The 23414-nt window shown below is 35.8% G+C and overlaps 2 protein-coding genes and 1 pseudogene across 12 annotated transcripts; 1 reads left to right on the top strand and 2 right to left on the bottom strand.

The window, feature by feature from the left end:
• Positions 1-3169: 3169 nt before the first annotated feature.
• Positions 3170-10743, bottom strand: LOC125208993 (uncharacterized). 10 transcript variants are annotated; one of them, XM_048108554.2, is made up of 19 exons: positions 10597-10743; positions 9977-10285; positions 9763-9877; positions 9232-9339; positions 8601-8782; positions 7797-7992; positions 7016-7273; positions 6279-6449; positions 6104-6182; positions 5834-5947; positions 5588-5751; positions 5370-5488; positions 5051-5174; positions 4876-4944; positions 4506-4629; positions 4264-4372; positions 4004-4176; positions 3789-3901; positions 3170-3602 (listed from the first exon to the last, which is right to left on the bottom strand). In XM_048108554.2, the coding sequence occupies exons 2-19, from the start codon at positions 10258-10260 to the stop codon at positions 3336-3338; spliced, it is 2769 nt and encodes a 922-aa protein (XP_047964511.1). In that variant the 5' UTR covers positions 10261-10285; positions 10597-10743; the 3' UTR covers positions 3170-3335. The 10 variants fall into 10 exon arrangements, with proteins under 10 accessions (XP_047964511.1, XP_047964514.1, XP_088925198.1 ...); XM_048108557.2 differs by having other exon boundaries at positions 9977-10262; positions 10597-10728; XM_089069072.1 differs by having other exon boundaries at positions 4004-4134; positions 10565-10727.
• A 4518-nt stretch (positions 10744-15261) lies between these two features.
• LOC125208997 (G-type lectin S-receptor-like serine/threonine-protein kinase At1g11330) lies at positions 15262-18267 on the top strand (annotated as a pseudogene). The gene is made up of 7 exons (XR_016136402.1): positions 15262-16571; positions 16674-16781; positions 16853-17007; positions 17089-17299; positions 17372-17609; positions 17696-17832; positions 17920-18267. The product of XR_016136402.1 is annotated as a G-type lectin S-receptor-like serine/threonine-protein kinase At1g11330 (transcript).
• Positions 18268-19962: 1695 nt separating this feature from the next.
• LOC148930370 (G-type lectin S-receptor-like serine/threonine-protein kinase At1g11300) lies at positions 19963-23041 on the bottom strand. Its single transcript, XM_089067010.1, has 6 exons — positions 21581-23041; positions 21359-21519; positions 21068-21278; positions 20728-20965; positions 20501-20645; positions 19963-20416 (listed from the first exon to the last, which is right to left on the bottom strand). Exons 1-6 carry the CDS (start codon positions 22902-22904, stop codon positions 20108-20110), a joined length of 2388 nt encoding a protein of 795 aa, XP_088923136.1. The 5' UTR covers positions 22905-23041; the 3' UTR covers positions 19963-20107.
• Between the last annotated feature and the right edge of the window lie 373 nt (positions 23042-23414).

Raw genomic sequence — 23414 nt, 5'->3', positions numbered from 1 at the left:
ACTTCCATCATCAATTGTTGTGATTAGAGGTGTTTTAAGAAAACTGGATCAAACAAAAGAGTGTTGGAAATCTATTAGGGGAAGCATAAATTCACTAGTGAATTCGGAGAATGACAAGCATTGCTTGAAAACACTAAAGTTGAGCTATAATCATTTGTCAGTTTATCTTAAGTCGTGCTTTTATATATGAGAACATATGAGGAGGATAAAGAAGTTCGAGTCTCGACAATATCAAGCTATGGGTTTCGGAAGGATTTCTAAAACCAATACGGGGCAAGATTTTGGAAAGAGTTGCATAAGAGTACTTGAAACATGAAGTACTTGATAATTTCATGATTTGTTGAGAGACCTTTGCTTGAGAGAAGCTGAAAATGAGAGGTTTTATCATGTGGTGGGGAAACATAGTCCTCCTCAAGGCACGGTTGGCCAACGCTGTGTAGTTGTTTTGGAAAGCACTTCAAAGAAAGAAGTTATCGATGCGATGAGATCTGCACCACATGCCCGTTCCTATATAAGAATTCATGAAGGAGTTGACGGTTGCCTAATTCAAAATTATTGAGGATATTGATAACATCTCTCAATGTCAGTGTAATACATAATAAGTATTCCGTGAGTAAAATGGTAAATTTGCAGTTTCTTCAAGTTAATCCGTCTTCTTCTTCATCGTCTCATGTGGTGTCTACAGACATTACATGTTTATGATGGAGATATTGGTGCACATGTTGATATTTGAAACATGGCATGTTTGTTTTTGGAGAAATGGACAGCTTCATCTCCGTGACAGCACGGTGATCATGGAAAATCTACAAACCCCAAAGAAGTAAGGAATTTCAAGTGTAACGAGATGATGGTTCGTAAAATTCCCAATATCAAGAAACTGAGAATAAGTTATAGCAGAAGTCAGTCTGGTCTGGTGATGGGGACTATTGTCTCTACAACATCGAACGTCTGCAAAAGCTAGAATCTCTTAAATGTTATGAATGTCCAAGCGATGAATTTTTGAGAAAGCTTACCTTTCCGCACACTCTTAAGAAACTGACTCTTGGAATGTCTATTAATAATAGTATTGAAGACATATTGGAAAAGGCAAGTGCATTACCCCTTCTTCAAAAGCTCGAGTTGAGACGTGGACATTCCAGAACAGGCAAATGGAAAACAGCTGAAGGCCAGTTCCCCAGTCTCAAATATTTGGAACTTGCATGGTGTTATCAATTGGAAAGCTGGACGACGGAGAGCTCCCACTTCCCATGCCTTGAGCAGCTTCTTCTTTGGGACATGCATTTGAAGGAGATCCCAGCAGATAGATGTTGGTGAAATTCCAACACTGAAATCTGTGGTTTTGCATGCGTGCAATGAATCAGCGGTGAAGAGTGCGAAGAGAATGGTAGAGGAACAAGAGGAATTACCAGGAGAAGAACAACTATCCTTTAAAGTTGTAGTTAGGCTCACTAAAGAGAATGAAGAGCTGAGATTGGCAAATCCCAACTTTCAAGTTATTTGCTCCTATCCTTTAAAGTTGGGACTCTTCCGGTGGCTGTCTCTATTTCTGATAAATGTTTTCCATGTTGAGGGTCATGTGTTATATAGGCATCGGGACTCAAACGCCGGTTATCTTTGGCGTCGAGCGGAATTATAAGTTTGTTTTTGGGTTTTCTTTGTAATTCTTTTTCGTAGAGTCGAATCAAACCCTAGGCCCTTAGATATAAAAAGGGGAATTGCTTTTACCCTACTATCGTTTATTTTCCTTTCTGTAAAGCTTGTGAATTGGGTTCGATCGACCGGGATTTGCCGCGACTTCCTCGTTACTCTCCCGATGAGCAATCCTCGTTGATCGATAGTAAGAGAGAATGTAAAAAAGGTATTGGGAGGAGTGTTAGTATTCATAATTCCATATTATAAATGATACTTCATTCATCACACAAGAATACGCAATTTAAATTGGGCACAGATTTTAATGCATAATTAATAAAGTAAAAGAGAAACAGAAAAAAAATGTAATTAAAAATTGTTAGTGGCAAAATGGTTCACCCCATTAGAAAACATACATCTCTAATAATAAATTCGGCCACACAGTGACAAAACGCCCGCCCGAGCATTTCTCTCTCCTCAATTCGCCCGGCCGGGCGAACTCTCTACCAAAATTTCCTAAACAGTGCAAAACGCCCGATCGGGTGTTTTTCCTCCCTCAATTTGTCCGGCCGCGCGTATTCTCTGGACTCGTCCTCTCTTCTACCCGGCTTTAGTTAATCGGTCATAACTCTATCCACCAGGCTCCGATTGAGGCATGCAAGATATTTACGCGAAGCTATTTCAATGACGAAGACATTGGTTGTCTTTGTTGAGCGTTTGGACATCATCTTCATTGACATCTTTGATCCACGACTTCCATGATCGTATCACTCTCTTTTTCGATTGAGGTGGTAGTGACTTCACGGCCATCCCCTCATTGTTCGATTACTGCGTTTCAACTCTTGTGTCGGATCTCTCGGTTTCATGCTTGGCGATGATGATGTTTAACAATATGTCTCTAATCTAGTTCAATTTCAAGGAAGTGAAATTTTTTATTGATTGATCGTCGATTTCTGAATCCTGTTACTTCGAATTTGATTTCTTGGCTTTATTTTTTCACTTTCAGATTGAGTTTGAATTTTTTTTCATAATCTAAGTTTAATTTCTAGCGATTTTCATAGAAGAGATTAGACTAGGATTGAAAATTGACATTAATTTCTCAAAATTATTTGCCAAATCTTAGTTAATTCTTAATCTCTATGTTACTTAGTACTAATAAAGAATTTGTGTTTAAACCAATCCTGCTGATGAACAATTTGTTCATAACTGACTCATCTTCACTAATCTGGCTCCACAAATCAGTGGTCAAATAATTAAAACATGATCAGTAAATAATTGGTATTAAGAATAATTAAATAGACACGTGAAACTTGACGAATTCATGATGGGTAAATTGTCAAAAATTTGTTTCTTAACATTAATCTATAAAATAATATCAATACACTAAATACATTTAAGAAAAAACATTAAATAATAAAATCATACAATTATAAGGGCAAAAATATCATTGCAGATCTAATCTATGAATTAGTCTAGTCTATCAAACACTTTAATTATTTATCTCGATTTTTTATCCAACCTACCAACCAATAACACTAAATTCTTATCTGAATTTGTATCTTAATTCCAAACTTAAAGCCCACCCTAACTTAATAATATTATGTTATCTCAACATCTCTACCAAACAAGCGCATAGTTTGTTTTGTTCTATCCTAGTTTCAGCCCATAAAAACTATACGAAATTAAACTATACATGTGTGAATATATCATAACACAAGATGATCTTTCAAGACCTGTCTAGCAAGATCAAATGCCCCACTTTGCTTATATATCAGGTGAAGATTGTAAGCTGCTTCGCGACGAAGATCACAATAGCCTGGCAATTTGATCTTGGTTGCATTTTGATTTTCATATGGGAGCGTTGGAATGGGATAATCCTTTTCGCGGGTAGCCAGTGCCTTCTCGTAGTATTGAGCAGCCAAGGAAACAAGGCCAACATGATGGTACGCCCGAGCAATGTTGTACAATGCCTCCTGCAAGAGAATTTAGAATGTAAAGTCATGCTTTGATGGATTGAATAATCTTAATCGTTCGATCTTATCATCCTTCAAATGTTCAATCATATGTCATGCCAATCTAAACTACGACCCTAAAGCGCTAACACGGGCATTAGAATCTCGAAAGAGAGTAGACTGAGAGAGAACTAATAAGAAGCAAACCTGACTGTCTCCACAAAGGTGCAAGTTGTTATAGAGGAACGCGAGCCCTTGTAAGAAAGTCTGGTGCTTGTTTTGAAGTCGGAGGCCAAGGGACAAATTTATCAAGGCGGTTCCTACAAAAATATTAGGAACATAAATGAATCTCACCTTTTTTCTCAAGCAAGCATAAGAAAATATCATAATGATCTTTAATTCTAGGAGGCGAAGATGCATACCTCCACAAAGGTTGATCAAGGGATTGTCAGGCATCAGTTTATAGGCTTGCAAGTATTCTCGAGCAGCAGTTTGATGCTGACTGACCATAGTAAACTGGTGGCCAGTAATAAGAATAGGTGGTACAGAATCTCTGTGTTTCACTCTCATGGAATGAAGGAGTTTGTTATTCATTCTGAATATATGATGAACAAACTTGAGGAAGCAAACTAAAATTTTATCTTACATGAAATTCAATAATCTAATTTGCACCAACTATTACCTGAGTATTACTTTGTAGCAGTGATTCCAAGCAGAAAAACTGTAAGGGTCTCGACTAACAAAGTCACGTACTAAATCCCACCCGTGTGCAGGACCAGCAATCAAAGCTTCTAATTTTACAAGCGACAAACGTTAAACACATCAGAACTTTTCTGAGTTATTTTATAAAAAAGCAACAAAATTTGTGCAGGCAAAGATGAGCATAGCGTATAAAAGAGGAAAATTTCAATAAACAAAACTCACGAGCTCCAATAGTCCGAAGCTCCTTCTTTATTTGAACAGGTAATGCCTCTAGTTTTAAGCTGATTTGTACAATCTCTAGTGCACTCGAACACCTTCTCAATGAAGATAATGATGACTTGCATAACTACAAAAATAGTAAATTACAAAGATATCAGTCTGTAATCAAGAAGTTTGATTTGTTTAATTAAAGGTGGTTCCTGTGCACTGTCATGGGATAATGGATAGGTGTTGTGATCGTTGTGTACATGCTCGTGTTGTGGGTGTGGATGGGTTAACGGGGACTTGACTGTTTGATAAAATAACAGGTATACAAAATCATAAAGACACACATAGAGGGAGAGACAAACAATAAGAGAAGGATTGGACTTACATCTACAATCAACATATGATTCCTCTCTTCATTCAGAAAGCCTGGCAAAGGAGACTCCATAGACACTTGCTGCACCGTGCGTGACACATCATATTCAAAGCCGGGCAATTAAAATATGTGAGCCAGCAACAAGAAGGAGTATACACTTGAAATTACATCACAATTACTCATTTACCTGAGATTCATCGTCTGAATCATCACTGTTATAATCACATCCAACAGCCAATGCTTCAGCTTGTTTTGCTTCCTTGAGTGCAGCCCTTTTCTGGAGCACCTTTTTTGCTCTGGCAGCTTTGGAACTAACCAGGAGATGGAAGGCAAAGTTCTTAAAAAGGGCACATACCATCAAAACATATACACGTTTCTATCCGAAATTGCTATTCCAGTACGAATAAACAAAACTTATTTGTGTTAGATAAGGAATGACAACCATCGTACTAAACCATTTTAGATTTTGAAAATCCAGACGTATGAGAGGTATTAAGAATGCTCACAGAGCTGCAGAAGAAGCTAATGGAGGAAGTCCAATATGCACTCTGTCGGAGTTGGAATCTTTCAGAACTTCTGTCCTTTGTGAAAGAACACTACCAGTCAGCCGTGGACGGGATCTGGCCTTATTCCATGAAAAAAGTTTGGAATGCCAATAAGATTCAGAAATTGGGAAATGAATTAGAGAGTAGTGGATATTTTGGGATGGTATAGAGCAGGGTACCTTCCGTTGGTTTTGTTCGACAAGCAACGTCTCACGAATTACTGGTAAAAGCACGTCTACAAAAGCCTCAACCAACCCTTTAGATTTATAGATCTGAGAAAGCTTTAACTTGATCTTTCCACTATGGTGCCACAACTTCTGTGTGTCTAATTTTGAGTCGGGATCTGCTATGATGAATGAAACCCTTACTAGCAACAACTAGAACAAGGATATTTTAATAAAATAAATTGTAACAGGTATGGATACCTGATTCTACTGGAGGAGAAAGCACAGAAATTGCTTCATCATCTCTGCCTTCTTCAAGAAGCATAGATGATAAAGTCATCCGTGCATCAACACTATCATGGAGTTTACGAATAGCTGCAAGATAAAAACGTGGTGAGAGATTTGATAGAACTAAAAGAGGAAAGCAAAACAGGCATTTTCAAATGATCTATAAAAGAATATCAAGAATTGAGTTAGGTAACTTGTTCACACACTTTCAAACATGTGTATATATCTGAATCCGACATTCACCTTTATTATAATATTCAATTGCTTGTCCTCTTTGCTTTAGAGAAACATAACACGTCGCAATTTGCAAGTGTAGGTAGCCCTGTAACACACAAAAATTGAATATCGATATCACACCATAAATCACTGGTAGTATTCTGGAAATATAAAGTACTTGTATGAAGTAAGAACACTATACTGGATACTTTTCTTCATCCCATACATCATACTTCTCTGAGTCTTCCTCTAACAACAAATAATACGTTAATGCAGACTCAGGATGCCCGACGCTCATGAGTGAGTCTGCGACATTGATGATTAAGCGAGGATTATTTGCTGCAGCCTCTTGTTTCAAAATATTAAAGCAAGCCTGTCAATTTAGTAACAATGAGTTGATTGCAGGAAACAATACTAAATCAAAAGTTGTAAAAAGATCCAAACAATGAAAGTTTGAGAAATCAATAGAAGGAAAGGAATGTGTGGATCGTAACTACTCCAAAATATTATTGGATATATTATGCCAAAACACCCCTTAACTGCCTAAAATCTTTACTCCAAATGAAAAGGTGAAGAAGAGCAGTCCAATAACTCACAAACTAAATGCAGTAGGCAGACTAGCTCGTGCAGAAATTTAGTTCACCAAAGGTGTGGTATTGTTTAGAATTTCATTTAATACAAAAACAGAAAATCAAACACATGACCAGAAAATGACCATATAATCTAAAACCAGTGGCAACTTTAAATTAGCAAGTACATCAACAGAAATCAAGCACATAAATCATAAGTACCACATGATTAGTTCTTATGATGTGTTTATAGCATGCAATCTGGAAGAGCACGAGAAGATATCTATCCATTCAAGTAATTCAAAAGAACTCTCGAACTATAATTGTTCAGCATAAGCATAGGTAAAAGTTAGCAATTTACAACACCAACCTCTGCTTTCTCCTTATGACCAAGATGAATGTGGCATATTCCAGTTTTTGTTATTAAATCTAGTGGCATCTGTTTTCCAGCAGTACACACCTTTTGTGCGTGTTCAATATGCTCGAGAGCTCTGGCATAGTTATTGTTCTCCATCAGAACTGGCACCAAGAGATTAACTACACCTATATAAGCATCATCCTTATGATGCTTGAGACTTTCCTCCAGCATACTAACAGCTCGCTCATGTTGTTTGCATTTTTGGTTCAGCTGAAATCGAGAATGAAGTATTAAGCAAAAGTGTTTCAGTTAATAGAAGAAAAAAAACAGAATATAACAGTCTAAGGAGAGATGAAAACTATCGAAACTGAGTAGTATCCTGAATTTTTCAAGTTCTTATCAAAAGTGGGGAATCTAAGAATGTGTTTTGTGTTGATCGTAGGGAAAGATTAGTCTCATAAGTCATAACAAGTGATATGTACATCAACGAGACACGTCTAAACATATTAGGTTTCCAAATAGATGAGACATATATTACTGACGATGTGCAGACTATTAATGCGGTTCGTCGTTGCATCATGATGTCCATTGGAAAGACTTTCTATTTCTCCACTTTGATGTTTTATTTCTCAAGGAATCGTATGCAATGAGCGCATATAAGAGCAGGATAAAAAAACCTAATCACCACACCTATTCAAATGCAAATTGGTGAGCAATATACTCCATGCTTCATTTATTAATCGAAACATGCACTACAAGGGGATGGCAAACAATCTAAAGGACATTATGTAACCTCTGCCGCTCTCTGCAGATCTTTAATGTTATCGGGGCAGAGGCGAGCAATATGTTCATAGGACTCAGCTGCTTTTTGATACTCTTCGTTTCCATCATGGTACAAAGCACGGAGTAATTGAAGATAAATATCTTCTGGATCTGCTATTATTGCTTTGTTGAGGCAGTAATAAGCCTGTTTTTTGTCCTTGTGCTCCCTGCAAATGATAACAAATGTTGAATATTTTTCCGCTATCATTTTACTCCACCATTAAATTATAGTGTAATGATGACATATTATGAACACGTTCTAAACATGGAAGTAATCAGTGGTCAGGTGATGGTTTTATTAAGTTCAAATAATTAAATTTAGCTTTCTCTTCAACATGGATATGAGATTTTTTATTCCACTAAGCATTAAAAGCCACCTTAACAGAAGTCTGACATATAAACTAAGAACCATCTTGAGATAAAAAAAAATAATGCAATGGGACAAAGCTAATGCAGCATGGTAGCTTTGCTTAAACGCGTGAGTTACAGGTCTAATGCAAATTTAAATTTATTTGTATATGATAATCAGAAGTACTCAAGAGGGCAGCATTTCTGTCCAATTCAAGAAAAAAAACAGACAAACAACAAGCAAACTAAGAGTTTTCTCGAAAAAAAAAACAGCAAACAAAGAGGACTGACATCATAAAAATATACCATAAGATAGTGAATGTTTTACATGTTACAACTAAGCCTAAAAATATAATGGTACATGTCCAATCAAGAGATATTGCCTAATAAGTAATAACATAAAGAAGAGAATAAAGAGGCATCATACATTGATTTTGCAAAAAGAAGTTTCCACAAAGAAGCATCCTTCGGATTCAAATGTGCAGCAATCATGTAGAAAATCATTGCTCTCTTATTATCATCCGTAGCAGAATATATCAGACCAAGTGTATGATATGGATCCGACAGATTTGGGGCAAGACGAATTACTTCATGCAGCAGACAAATGGCCTACATTTTAAAACATGACTGATTAGAAAAAGCATTTGCAGTACTATTTAATTGAAATAGAGCATCAAAGGTATTACCCCCTGCGTCCCTGAAAAGTACAAAATTTTGGTTGGGCATAGGTTTTAATCCACAATTGGTAAAGTATGAGAGAGAAGGAGAAAGGACCGTAGAAGTAGTGTTAGAGGAGAGTGGGGTATATATTATTAGTAGTGTAGTTGGATTTCCAAAATTAGAAAGTTCATACTTTCCAGGGATGGACTAAAAAGGAAATAGTTCATACTTGTTAGGTACACGGATGGAGTATATTATAAATAGAGTTGATGTTCCACATGTCCGAAATAGAAATGACAATAGGCGTGGAAAGATTCATTGCTCATACAAAATTCTTTTTATTGCATAAGCCACCTTAAAGCAAATGATATTTAAAATTGTTCTTGATGCAAACATACCTTGTCAAAGTTACCCATTGCATAATGAAGTGTAGCATCACCAAGTTTTCTAGTCACTTCAGGGTTCAGTTTATTCTTTGTTCCCTTCCTCCTTCCTCTTCGCCTCTCCTAAGTTTGGCACCGACCACAACATGTGTAAATAAAGTATTTATCTAAATGACCTCAAACAACTAAAATGCACATAACAAAGAAAAGGATCATAATTAACAAATGGTGGATAATGAATTCTTGAGGAATCGTCATGACATCACAAAAAACTAACAAAATTATTACTCCACCTCAGAAAGCTATTTAATCGAACACCATGCCATCAGATTTCCAACGCATAAAAGAAACAGTTTCTACATAATAAAGCCTTGTTATTTCACATTTCATCACATATACTCTAAATTAACTTGACCCACAAACATGTCGTAATTACACTAACCATTTTACAAATTCCAACCTAAGGAATAACAAAAGAAAAATGAATCAAAGAACTTTAAAATCAAGATACCAAATTAGAAGCCATAACAAACAACACATACTAACCTTCCTCGACCTCCTCCTCCTCTTCCCAACACCAAAGTTCATAGCCTCCTCAATTTCCTCGCGGGTCGCTCCAGCATTCTCCTCCTCTTGTCTCAATCTCTTAGCTGGTGTTTCACTACAATCCCATCGAAATTACAAGTCAATAAACGCATCAATTTTGCAGAGTTTAACAAACTAACAAATTACACAAAAGCAGAAAAAACCAGCAGAATACCTCTCGTTGTGATGTGAAGCCGGGCGTTTCTTCATAGCCAATGCCTTGTACTGGTCCTCAATCTGCTGGAACACCTCGTAGAGTGGCACACGCGAGGTGTCTTCGCCCTCAACGAAAGACAGGGGGTCCATTTCTCCTTCGAGTTGAAAATTGTAGTCTTCTCCATCTTCAAAAACCTCGTTGGTTTCTTCATCATCCTCTTGCAGATCCAGCCCCTCTACCATGTTCAGAGCCGAACAACTTTCAGCTGCCGGAGGACGAGCTTTGCAGCTCTGCACCTCCATAACTATGGAATTTAATTGTTCCAGCCTGATTAATTGATTGAGATTCTTTCATAAATCATAATGAACTCAAATACATCATCTCAAAGACCTTATTTCTTTTTTCAATAGATAAAGATAAATCAAAGACTGGATTTTTTGCCACTTGCAAATTCAGAATCAGCAGATTCATAGCAACAGATACACTAAGTAAAATCATTGAGGTAATCCATACTACTTAACAACTCAATTCAATATTATGTAATGTCAAAACAATAGCAAAGAAAAGCGGAGCTGAATTCACGACTTTGAAAGATGTGAAACGCACCACATACAGAGAGTAGAGGAGAAAACGGCGACCTGACGAGGAAGGAAGGAGAGCCGGCGAGACCACCGAGGCGGACGGCTAGGCGGGGCGGCGAGTGATGCAGTCGGGTCGGGTTTGCTGGTACTTTTCTTTTTCTCCCTTATTTTGTCCCAATCTTAATGACATATTTCTACGAGACCAAGGAAGCATATATAAGTTATTTTTTAAAAAAATATCAATCTTAAAAAATTTTACTCGTAGTATACTAAAAAAATATTATAAATTAATATTATTAATTATTCCCTCTATCCTATAATAAGAGTTTATTTTGATTCATGCAACAATAACAATCCTATTTTATTTTTACCACAAATATAAATAGACTTCATATTTCATAAATTTATTTAACTCACATTTTATTATAAAATTAATATATATAAGCGAGACTCATATCTCACTCACTTATCAAACTCAATTTTCTTTATATTTTTTAAAACTCGTGTCAAGAAGGCTTATATTGCTTGATGGAGGGAGTATAATAAAACAAAAATGAAATTATTTTAGAAATGTGGAGTACATTATTATACGATGTCCAAATTAGAAATTTAAATTAGACGCAGTAAATACATAAAAGCATAAACTAAATTCTTTAATTAAAAAGGGTTTTAAATATTGTATTTCGTCCCTTAAGATGTTCATATTCTTAAGTGACACGGGATTTTAGAATAAGATGTCCATATTCTATTTTTTTTCTTTTATTACTGAAACACTCTGCTTAATTCTTCATTCTCGGTTTCAGTTAGGGATGTCAGTGCAGCTCGCAACCCGTGGGCTGATCCGAATAGCCTGCCAAATTTATAGGGTTAGAGTTCCTGATAAAATTACAACTCCGATTAGCCCACAGCCCGTTAGGGCCAAATTCGGAACCCGATAAAATTTCTATTGTTCTATTTGTTTGACTCATAATTCGACACTTCATTTAATATTTTTATAATATAGATATTAAAAAAATAACTCTCAATTTTATATTAAATATACAAATTATATAATTTAATTTTTATTAATATAATAATAGATAAATATATTGGAATCTTCAAATTCACTAAAAATATATAAATTTCTAAAACATTTTTTAAAATTTCTAGAAAAACTATGTTTCATCTTGCAAAAACCTCAAATATTAGTATTTGATCATATTTATGTTTGAGTTTAAGCATTTATCTGAAATCTACCATAATTAAATATTTTACATTTTATAAATATAACTAATTTTCATCATTATTTATTGGATTGATCGCACATTAATCTTATATCAACCCGATTAACCCGCTGGGCTAGCCCGAAACCTGAGAATTTAGGGTTAGGGTTGAACTTTTATAACACGAAAAAAATACGACCCGATCAGCCCGCACGCGAGTGACCTGCAACCTGAATAGGGTTGGTCCGAAATCCACTGGGCCAACCCGATTGACATCCCTAGTTTCAGCTGTACCAAGAATGCAAACTAACATGAGCGAGTTGTTAGTATGCCGGAGGAAAGTCTCAAGAATCATAAGGATGATGCTTATACAGGTGTAGTTGATCTCTTGGTGTCAGTTCTGATGGAGAACAATAAGTATGCCAAAGCCCTTGAGCATATTGAACACACACGAAAGATGTATACTATTCGGGCGCTGCCCGCATTTATGTACCAAAAATAAAAAAAAGATGTATACTATTGGAAAATAGATGCCACTAGATTTAATAACAAGTGCTGAAATATGCCACATTCATCTTGGTCATAATGAGAAAGCATAGGTTGGTGTTGTACATTGCTAACTTTTACCTATGCTTATGCTGAACAATTATAATTATGAGAATTCTTTTGAATTACTTGAATGGATAGACACTACAAAAAAAATGTCAGTTTACCGATGGAATTACCGATGGTAAAATTTCGCTACGAATTACCGACGGAATATTTTGTCGCTAAATGTTTTCCTTTTTTAATTAATGTATGTTCCGTCGGTTAAAATTTTTTTACAGCCGAGTTCTTTATCGACGGACAATTAATTAATGTCCTTGGGTAAAGAACTCGTCAGTAAAAAAACTTTAACCGATGGAACATGAATTAATTAAAAAGAAAAAATATAGCGACGGAATATTCCGTCGGTAATTCGTAGCGAAATTTATCTGTCGGTAATTCCGTCGGTAATTTGAAGCGAAAATTATCCGTCACTAATTCCGTCGGTAAACTGACTTTTTTTGTGGTGAGATATCTTCTTGTGCTCTTCCAGATTGCATGCTATAAACACATAAACATAAGAACTTCTCTAATTGAGTTGCACTTTAAGCCTCCTGTAGTTCAACACTGTTGGCAGTTTCACAAATAATTTATCACAAATCATATTCCTTTGAATCATTATTCGGGAAATCATAATCTTAATAATTATAATTAATTGGAACCCTAAAACGACAACGCAATTTTATTTTGCAGGCTTGCATTTTTGTAATTATTAACAAGTGTTGTAAAATGGCTAATTAATATAAAAATTTAAATATAATCATAAAATAATTACCTGTTAAAATTTACAAAATCATAAAGAATGTAAATACTAGGGAGTGATCAATTGCTAACTACAACTAATTTAAGGCCATAGGATTTTAGAAAACGTGTGGTCTACAATTTTCCACGTGTAATTTTTGTTTTTATTAATAAAATCAAAAAAGATAAAAAAGATTAAAAAAAAAAAAAAAAAACTCCAAATTAGGGTTTTGGATGAAAATGTCAATATAGTGTTTCGAAAATATCAACACAATTCTTTGAGAATGTCAACACAATGCTTTAAGAATGTTAACCCATTGCTTAATTGACATTCTACATGTATTATATTGACATATTTTATATAATATGTTGACATTTCTGCTTGTACGAAAAAATTAAAAAATTTCAAAATTATTATCAAATTTTAACGTCGAAACATATGCATGTAGGATATCGTTGGAATCCTTATGAAATTATCTTTAATTTGATATATGTTATATGAATTTAAAGTTTTGGGGTTTCTTTTAAAAGTTAGTTATAACTAAACATGTAGTTAATTGACATTAATACCCCTATTGATATTTTTTGGAATTAATCCTATAGTTTTATTGACATTTTTCGTTGATCAATTGACATTTAAGGATAAATGATCTAAGCCCTTAATTCAAATATCTAATGGCTATTATTTAGATGTAGTTAGCAATTAAGTTATGAGTTAGCAATATAACACTCCCCATAAATACTAATTAAAACGAAGAAAAAAAGACAAGTAAACATAAAAGCGGCAAGTAAATATAGCATGAGAATTTTAATTTTTAATTAGTAAAATTACTAATTAAAAATTAAATTAACAAAGAAACTGAACTGTAATAAAGAAGAAAAGATACATCAAAATATAAAAATTCAGCGTCATTTTAGGATCCCATCAACTATTAGTAAGTTTAACCGTATTCGGGTCCTAGTAGGCCACAAACTCTACTCGGACTAGTGTAACCCCGTAGATTGAGCGCCATCTCATCGAGTTGGCCGGTCTAATGACATGGAATGTACCCACGTTGCATGTCATGTATATTCAGATATGGTATGGTGATGGTGGACGTGGATGGAGAATGGTTACACAACCGAACTTTATGATGAATATTATAGTGTACTTTGGTCATATTTTGAAAGTTAAAACCCCAAGGTCACTCTATGATGGCTTGACAAACTTTTTATTTATAAAATTATATTTTGGCATGTTTTCACTGAGACGAATGCTGAGCAAATGTTAATGATGAAATATTTTTTGTTTAGTATTCTGGATGTGTCGCGTCTTCATACATGATGACATCACTTTGTCTTGAACGATTCCGTTAAGAGTCTCTTTCTTTTGGATTGTTTTATTGTTGAGATTCCAACTCTATTAAATTGTCTACGTGTGAGTCTTTGTTTCTTTAGAGTTTGTATTTCGTTGAGATGAGTTATTACAATTATTTAAAAAGGACTAAGTATACTAAAACATTACATCGTAAAGATCGATTGCACAACCATTTTCTATCACCATAGCATATCTGAACATACAATGATTTGCAGCGTGGCCACATTACAAGTCATTAGACCGACCAACTTGAAGAGATGGCGCCCGATCGATGGGGTGTACACTAGTCCAAGTATGATTTTGGCCGTACTGATACCCGAATTTCGATTAAGCATGCATGGCAAAGCCACTTCATATCATACTTAAATTATACTTTGTGAAAATAATTTATTTAGAACAATGCATGCATCCTATGTGTGCGCTCATTTTCTCCTTCGTCTGAAGACAAAAATCTGAAATTCTCATGTACTATTAATTAAATCCGGGATTCAATAAATTCTCTAAAGCAACCGAACCTTGTTAAGTAGCCGATGAACGAGAGGCATTTAATAATGAACGAGAAAGGATTAGTATGTAGGTTTAGATGCTAGATTTATATATATTTATTTTGCAAAGCTAGCATTTTTCTCTTTTTTTACCAAGTCAATTATTGTTGTGGTCTTATGCTTTTCTTTGGCTGTCTTTATCTTTAGGTGCTGTTAAACTATTTGTTGCATCAAAGAAAATACTTTCCTCGAACTTTCTATTCTGACCAATAGTACACATGCATCAAAGAAAATTCCAATATCAACAATGAAATAAGTCAAACGTTTATCATCTAAATGTCTGAATCATATTCAAATCTATACTAGTATGGTATCATCCTAGTCCTTGCAAAGAAGAAGAGAAGTTATTCATGAGGATCAGATTTGGATATTTTGTGCTTCAAATCATATTTACTTGTTTCTTTACACTCTCTTCAACCATTGACATCATAAAGGCTAATGAATCCCTTGCCAACTATGAAGCTTTGATTTCTAATGGAAATAGATTCAAGCTAAGTTTTTTCAGCCCACCAAATAGCAGCCGACGTTACCTCGGTATCATGTACAATCTCCCGTTGATGACTGTTGTATGGGTGGCTAATAGAAACAAGCCTCTCAATGATTTATCAGGAACATTTCAGATATCATCAGATGGAAATCTTGTGATCTTAGATGGTCGAAAGGATATTGTGTGGTCGACTAATCTCTCATCTTCTGTAGCTAATTTCAGTGCTGTGCTCTTGGATACAGGGAATCTAGTTCTGCTAGATAACTCCAATAAATCGTATGTGTGGGAGAGCTTCCACCATGCTTCGGATTCTTTTCTACCAACTATGCGGCTTTTTGTAGATGTGAATAGGAGCGAGAAGAATGTACTGATGTCGTGGACAAGCCCTGATGATCCGGCACCTGGAAGGTTCGCCATGACCATTATGCCGGACATCCCAGAGTCATAAATTATGAAGGATGGTAATATTCCTTACTGGCACAGTGGTCCGTGGAATGGTCAGAGATTCATTAGGCAGCCTGAAATGAGATCTTTGTATAATGATGGAACTACTGTTGGCAGTGATTCTCCAGGAACTGCGTATTACATGTTTACCATTCCAAATTTGTCTGTTTTGCAGTATTTATGTCTTGACATCTTCAGGGATTGTAGAGAAGAGGGAGTGGTCTTATGAGAAGAAAGCCTGGGATGTAACATCAACACATAACGACTGTCAAATTTATGGCAAGTGCGGATCTTTTGGAAGTTGTGATGCTCGGGAGAGTCCAATTTGTACCTGTTTCCGAGGCTACTCGCCAAAAGCTGAAGATGAGTGGGAGGCAGGAAACTGGACTAATGGATGCATAAGAGAAACTCCCTTAAAATGTGAACACAACAGTTCTTTGGGTAAAGAAGATGAGTTTCTCAAGATGGAGGGAGTGGGGTTGCGCGATCCTTACATATTGTTTCCCGTTGATAAAGACTGCAGAGGCGCATGCTTGGTGATTGTTCTTGTATAGCTTATGCAGATGTTACTGGAATTGGGTGTATGCACTGGTCTCAGAACTTAACTGATGTTGTCAAGTTTGCTTTCGGTGGTGAAGATTTGTATGTTCGACTGGCCTATTCACAACTACGTAATATACTAATATGATGCTCTACACTCTGTATCTGATATGGATTAACTTCTACAAATTTTTATACCAGTTCATTTTTTGACTGATAGTGATCTTCTGCAGATAAGAAGCGTGACAGAAGAGTGATTATCGCAACAACGGTGGTTTTGGGGTCTATACTAATTGGTCTATGCACATACTTTGCGCAAAAAAAATTGTCGAATTACAGAGGTAATTAATCTACAAACTTTGTGTTTCTCAGTGTACACAACTTCTTAGACACTTGTTTTAATTTTAAGCAGCAAGGAAATATAAGAAAGGATTGATATTCTCCCAAAGAAAGGAAAGTGAACTCGAGGAACTGCCTGTAGTTAGATTCGAGACGCTCTCAAATGCGACAGAAAATTTTGATCGAACCAAAATGCTTGGAGAGGGTGGCTTTGGTCCAGTGTACAAAGTAGTTTTCATTTTCTTCTTTCATATTCTCATTTCTTCTTCTTCTTTTTTGTTATGATACTGAAAATTCGATTTGATTCAGGGGAAACTGCCAGATGGACAAGAAATTGCTGTAAAACGGCTAGCAAGATCTTCCAACCAAGGGGCGGAAGAGTTCATGAATGAGGTCGTGGTGATCTCAAAGCTTCAGCATCGCAATCTTGTCAGATTAATCGGTTGCTGTGTTGAGCATGAAGAAAAGATGCTAGTTTACGAATACATGCCCAATGGAAGCTTGGATGCCTTTCTCTTTGGTTAGTGGATCATCAAATCACTTCTTCAATGCAAGCTCATGTGCTGCTGTTGATTTAAATAACCTTTCTCAGGTTCACATAAACGAGAGTTTCTCAACTGGCAAACGCGCAAATCAATTGTTGAGGGGATTTGTCGAGGCCTGCTTTACCTGCATAGAGATTCGAGGCTAAAGATTATCCACAGAGATCTCAAGGCAAGCAACATCTTGTTGGATGAGGAGTTGAACCCTAAAATTTCCGACTTTGGTATGGCAAGAATATTTGGTGGCAAAGCTGATCAAGCCAATACAACAAGAGTTGTTGGGACATAGTGAGAGCAACACATATTTATTGCCTCATTCAAGTAAAAAATATTATTTGTTGCAATGACAATCTTATCATGTATTTATGGTGCAGTGGCTATATGTCCCCGGAATATGCACATCGTGGAATATTCTCTGAGAAATCCGATGTATATGCTATTACTGGAGATTGTGAGTGGAAAGAAGAATTACAGTTTTTGTGATGAAGATCAACAATTCCTTACAGCTTATGTAAGCAGTAGTGTTCATCAACAGTGTCCATATTTTTTCACAAGATATAGTAAAAATCTAATTTTTTTTGTGGATCTCAACATACAGGCATGGAAATTGTGGAATGAAGGAAAGATTACAAATTTGATGGATCCTGCAATGTATGATAGTGCAATTGAAGATGATATAGTGAGATATGCAAATGTAGGACTTTTGTGTGTTCAAGAAATAGCAGCAGATAGGCCTAACACGTCGACTGTGCTGCCGATGCTTAGCTGTGAGATCATAGAGCTTCCTCACCCGAAGCAACCAGCATTTGTTGTATTCAGAGCTCTCAATCGACCCAGCCCTCTAGCAATGATGTCACTATTTCTATATTAGGAGGAAGGTAGGTTAGAGACCTATTTTCCATGATATATAGTATTATGCACTGTCATTTTGATCGCACCTCGTGAATACACTTTTCAAATCCAAGATTAATTCCATAAAAATGAATACTGAAGTTCTCGTTGGAAATAAATCAAGAAGATAGGCTAAAATCAAGTGATTGATTACAATGATCATGCAATTAATTATAACTATTCTTTTTCCTGATTTGTAGTTAAGTTAAATCTTATCATATATGTAATTATTCTCCCCAACCTATTTAGGCGTGTAAAATCCCCTGTGTAATACACACTAGTTGAATGCTATATAAAGCATTGTTCAACGGTTGTAAATAAGGATTTTAATGGTTATTAGTAATTTGTAGACTCATTTAACTGTTGTCTTAGAATTGATCAAGTGGATAATATACACTCCTAACTTCTATTGAATCCTATAATTTTTGTGATAATTATTAAACAGGAAAGTAGGGAGTATTACTATCAAAGGGGAGTGATCAATTACTAACTTATCATTTAATTACTAACTACAACTAATTTAAGGCTATAGAATTTTAGAAAACGTGTGGTCTACAATTTGCCACGTGTAATTTTCGTTTTTAATAATAAAATCAAAAAAGATAAAAAAAAATTCAAATTAGGATTTTGGATGAAAACGTCAATATAGTGATTCGAAAATATCAATACAATGCTTTGATAATGTCAACACAATGCTATGAGAATGTCAACACAATGTTTATCTTGACATTCTACATGTATTATATTGACATATTTTATATAGTATGTTACTATGTTGACATTTCTGCTGTACGAAAAAATAAAAAAAATTTGAAATTTTTTTCAAATTTTGACGTCGGAATATATGCATGTAGTATATCGTTGGAATCCTTACAAAATTATTTTTAATTTGGTACTCCATATATGTTATATGAATTTAAAGTTTTGGAATTTCTTTTAAAAGTTAGTTATAACTAATTTTGTAGTTAATTAACATTAATACCCCAATTGATATTTTTTGGAATTAATTCTATGGCCTTATTGACGTTTTTTGTTGATCGTATTGACATTTCAGGGTTGATGATCTAGACCTTTAATTTGAATATCTAATGACTATTATTTAGTTATAGTTAACGATTAAATATTGAGTTAGCAATATAACACTCCTCACGAGCTTTGTCTTTAAATTCCAAAACCATTAAATTCAATGTAATTCAGACCGCTCCAATTTCGCCGTCCGGTACCACGACAATGCATGAATTTGGAATTGAATTTTAATTCTATCAATTCCAATTCGACAATTCTAATTCCCTAGGTTAACAAAAGAATTAAATGTATCTATAAATATCATTTTCTACTCAATTTTAGCATCACGGTTCTGTTTTTATCTCTGTGCAAAGTTATCGAGAAATAAGCTTAAATGTAATTGTGTGTGACATAAAAATGGACCGCCAACCAAAAGTGTGGGGAATGGATTCTGTGGAACAAAAGGCAGCCTCTTGAACATTAAACGCAGTTAAAATTCCTAAGCAACTGCAAGTCCGCAAGAATCATACAGAAACTTCTATAGTTTTTTTTTATAAAATCCTACAAAAATCAGACAGTTACTTTCAATTTAATAACTGAGTTTCCAGTAAATGAATTTGGAGTTTGGACTGTGTAGCAGTCATTGTCTTTTACAGTAATTGACTATTGAAATCCGTGTGTTTTAGTGTTTTCAAATTTCCCTATCTATCCTTACTCATTTCCTAGAAAAATAGAAGCTAATAGGTTCAAGCAAACTAGTTCACATCTTTTCCTAATTCAACATTTTTAGTTTGCATCACAACTACTACTAAACTCGACTCATACCAGATCAGATATAGTCATCATTTTCTCTAATAAGCTACTAAAAACATGTAAAAGAGGTCTCAAAACTACCTTCCTCCTAATATAGAAATAGTGACATCATTCACAGAGCATTTACTTGTACTCTTGCTAGAGGGCTCTGCCGAATGAGAGCTCTGCATCGCAAGAAACGCTGGTTGCTTCGGGTGAGGAAGCTCTACAATCTCACAGCTAAGCATCGACAGCACGGTCAACGTGTTAGGCCTATCTGCTGCTATTTCTTGCACACACAAAAGGCCTATATTTGCGTATCTCACCATGTCATCTTCAATTCCAGTATCATATATGGCAGGATCCATCAAATTTACAATTTGTCCTTCATTCCACAATTTCCATGCCTGTTTGATTCCACAAGATATATTTTAATAGGTATGACATATAAAATCCAAATATGTTACATTGTCCAGAACAAAGCAACTTACATAAGCTGTAAGGGAGAGTTGTTGATCATAAAAACTAGAGTGTTTCTTCCCACTCACAATCTCTAATAATAGAACCCCAAAGCCATACACATCTGATTTTTCGGAGAATATCCCACGTAGTGCATATTCCGGGGGCATGTAGCCACTGCAACCACAAATCCATGATCAGAACTGCAATAAGAAACTTGTCACTGAAAATATTTACTTGAGAACGGAAATCAGCTCACAATGTCCCAACAACCCTTGTTGTAATGGCTTGATCATCTTTGTCACTGAAAATTCTTGCCATACCAAAGTCGGAAATTTTAGGGCTCAATGCCTCGTCCAACAAGATATTACTTGCCTTGAGATCCCTGTGGATAATCTTCAACCTTGAATCCCAATGTAGGTAAAGCAGGCCCCGACAGATCCCCTCAATAATTAATTTTCGCGTTTGCCAATTAAGAGTCTTATGCTCATGTGAACCTGAAATAGCGTTTGACCATCACATAGCACAACTCCTACTACAATTATAAAAATAAAGAGCATAGTTGCAATAGTAAAATTTTCTTAGCAACATAGGCATACCAAAGAGAAAGCTATCCAAGCTTCCATTAGGCATATATTCATAAACAAGCAATTTTTCTTCAGACTCAACACAGCAACCGAGAAGTCTAACAAGATTCCGATGCTGAAGCCTTGAAATCACCTCAACCTCATTCATGAACTCCTCGACCCCTTGGTTGGAGGATCTTGCTAGCCTTTTTACAGCAATTTCTACTCCATTTTGCAATTTCCCCTGAAGAAAAAGGAGCTCAAACCACAGCACATCACTCTCCACAAATTAAGTACAATAAATGTTGGGAGAAGATGAAATACTTTGTAGACTAGTCCAAAGCCACCCTGTCCAAGCTTGTTGATGGGATCAAAATTTCCAGTCGCAATTGATAACATTTGAAATTGAAATACACATAGTTCATCATGTTGTAGCTTGTAATCTTCAGAAGACCTTGCCTCGGCTCCCTTGTTACGCTTCCTTGCTGCAGTAAATTGAAACAAATATTAAAGAGAACATGAAAGAATATACATTTAAGTATTTACCTCTGTAATGCATTAACAGTTTAGGCAAAAAGTATGCGCACGTAGCCATAAGTGCTAACCCCAAAACCAGTGCGGTCCCAACAATTGCTGTCAACCCTTTCTTATTATGCATCAACGAAGATGACTTAGGCTTCGCGACACGAATAAACATGTCTGTGTCAAAATTTGACTTGGTTACATCAGTTAAGTTTCCAGTCCAGCGCAGGCATCCAGTTCCAGAAGAATAAGCATAAGCTGTACAAGTACAATTGCTAACGCATGCATTCCTGCATTCTATTTCTGCTTCAGACGACGAATCCCATGTGAACCGATCAGGCAACTTTACTCCCTCCATCTTCACAAACTCATCTTCTCCTTGTCCACACCTGACACTATCTTTTCTGGTGCAGCCACTGCTCCAATTTTCTCGGCTGCTTTCTGGAATAAAGCCCGGGAAACAGGTACATGACTGGCTTTCATCAGCATTACAAATGCCGAAAGGTCCACACTTAGCGTACACATCACATGCAGCACTTGTTAGCAACCATGTTACATCCCATCCCTTCTTCTCATCAGACCACACCCTCTGCTCTATGCTCCCTGATGGGCTTAAAACAAAATATTGCAAAACAGAGGAATTTGTGAGTGTAAAAGTTATATCTGAACTTCCTGGAGAATCGCCACCAATAAAAGTCCCATATGCATAGCCACGTCTAGTGAAAGGACCACTCCGGAGATAAGGATTTCCATTCTTCCAAACAAACAATTGTGGGATGCCTGATGGCTCAATGGTGAAGGTGAACCTTCCAGGTGTCGGATCATCAGGACTTGTCCACGATGTAAGCATATTCTTATTATTTCTCAAATATGTACCAATCTTCATCTTCTCTAACCAAGAATCCGAAGCATGTTGGAAGCTCTCCCAAACATATGCACCATTGGAGTTATCTTGCAGAACTAGATTCCCTGTATCCAAGAGCACAGCACTAGAATTTGCTACAGAAGATGATAGATTAGTCGACCACACAGTCTCATTTCGACCATCCAAGATCACGAGATTCCCATCTGATGATATCTGAAATGTTCCAGAGGAATCATTGAGAGGCTTGTTTCTATTAGCAACCCATACAACAGTCATCACCGGGAGATTATACATGATACCGAGGTAACGTCGGCTGCTATTTGACGGGCTGAAAAAACTTAACTTGAATCTATTTCCATTGGAAATCAAAGCTTCAGAGTTGACAAGAGATTCATTTGACTTTATGGTGTCAATGGCTGAAGAGAGTGAAAACAAACAAGTAAATATGAGTTGAAGCACAAAATATCCAAATCTGATCCTCATGAATAACTTCTCTTCTTCTTTGCAAGGACTAGAATTATACCATAACACTATAGATTTGAATATGATTCAGACATTTAGATGATATTTGAATTTTCTTTCGTTGTTGATATTTGAATTTTCTTTCATAACAGAAAGTTCGGGAAAGGTATTTTCTTTGACTCAGATAAGGAAAATCTTATGCCACCAATAATTAAACGGCACCACCACTAATGAATAAGACAACAAATAAAGCACTAAGCCACACCAATAATTGACTTGGTAGAACCGTAGAAAGGGGTAAAATGCTAGCTTATGTTTTGGCCTATAATTTTTATTGCTACTCTTTACTACACACTTCTGATTGAACAAAAAATCAATTTTACTTCTCTCGCCTGAAATTATTAACCCTTATCACTAATAATCAGATGCACTATAAAACAATTAATGACTGAAATATCATTACTCACCTCCGAATGATAAAATCCTCGCATCTATCATCGTCGTTATTATTATTATTATTATATAAAAGAC

The sequence above is a fragment of the Salvia hispanica genome, chromosome 3, assembly GCF_029641045.1.
Source record: "Salvia hispanica isolate PSC_SH4W2 chromosome 3, Shi_PSC_v1, whole genome shotgun sequence".
NCBI lineage: Eukaryota > Viridiplantae > Streptophyta > Magnoliopsida > Lamiales > Lamiaceae > Salvia > Salvia hispanica.
Note: the sequence above shows the minus strand (reverse complement) of the source record. Positions and strands in the feature narration are given on the sequence as shown.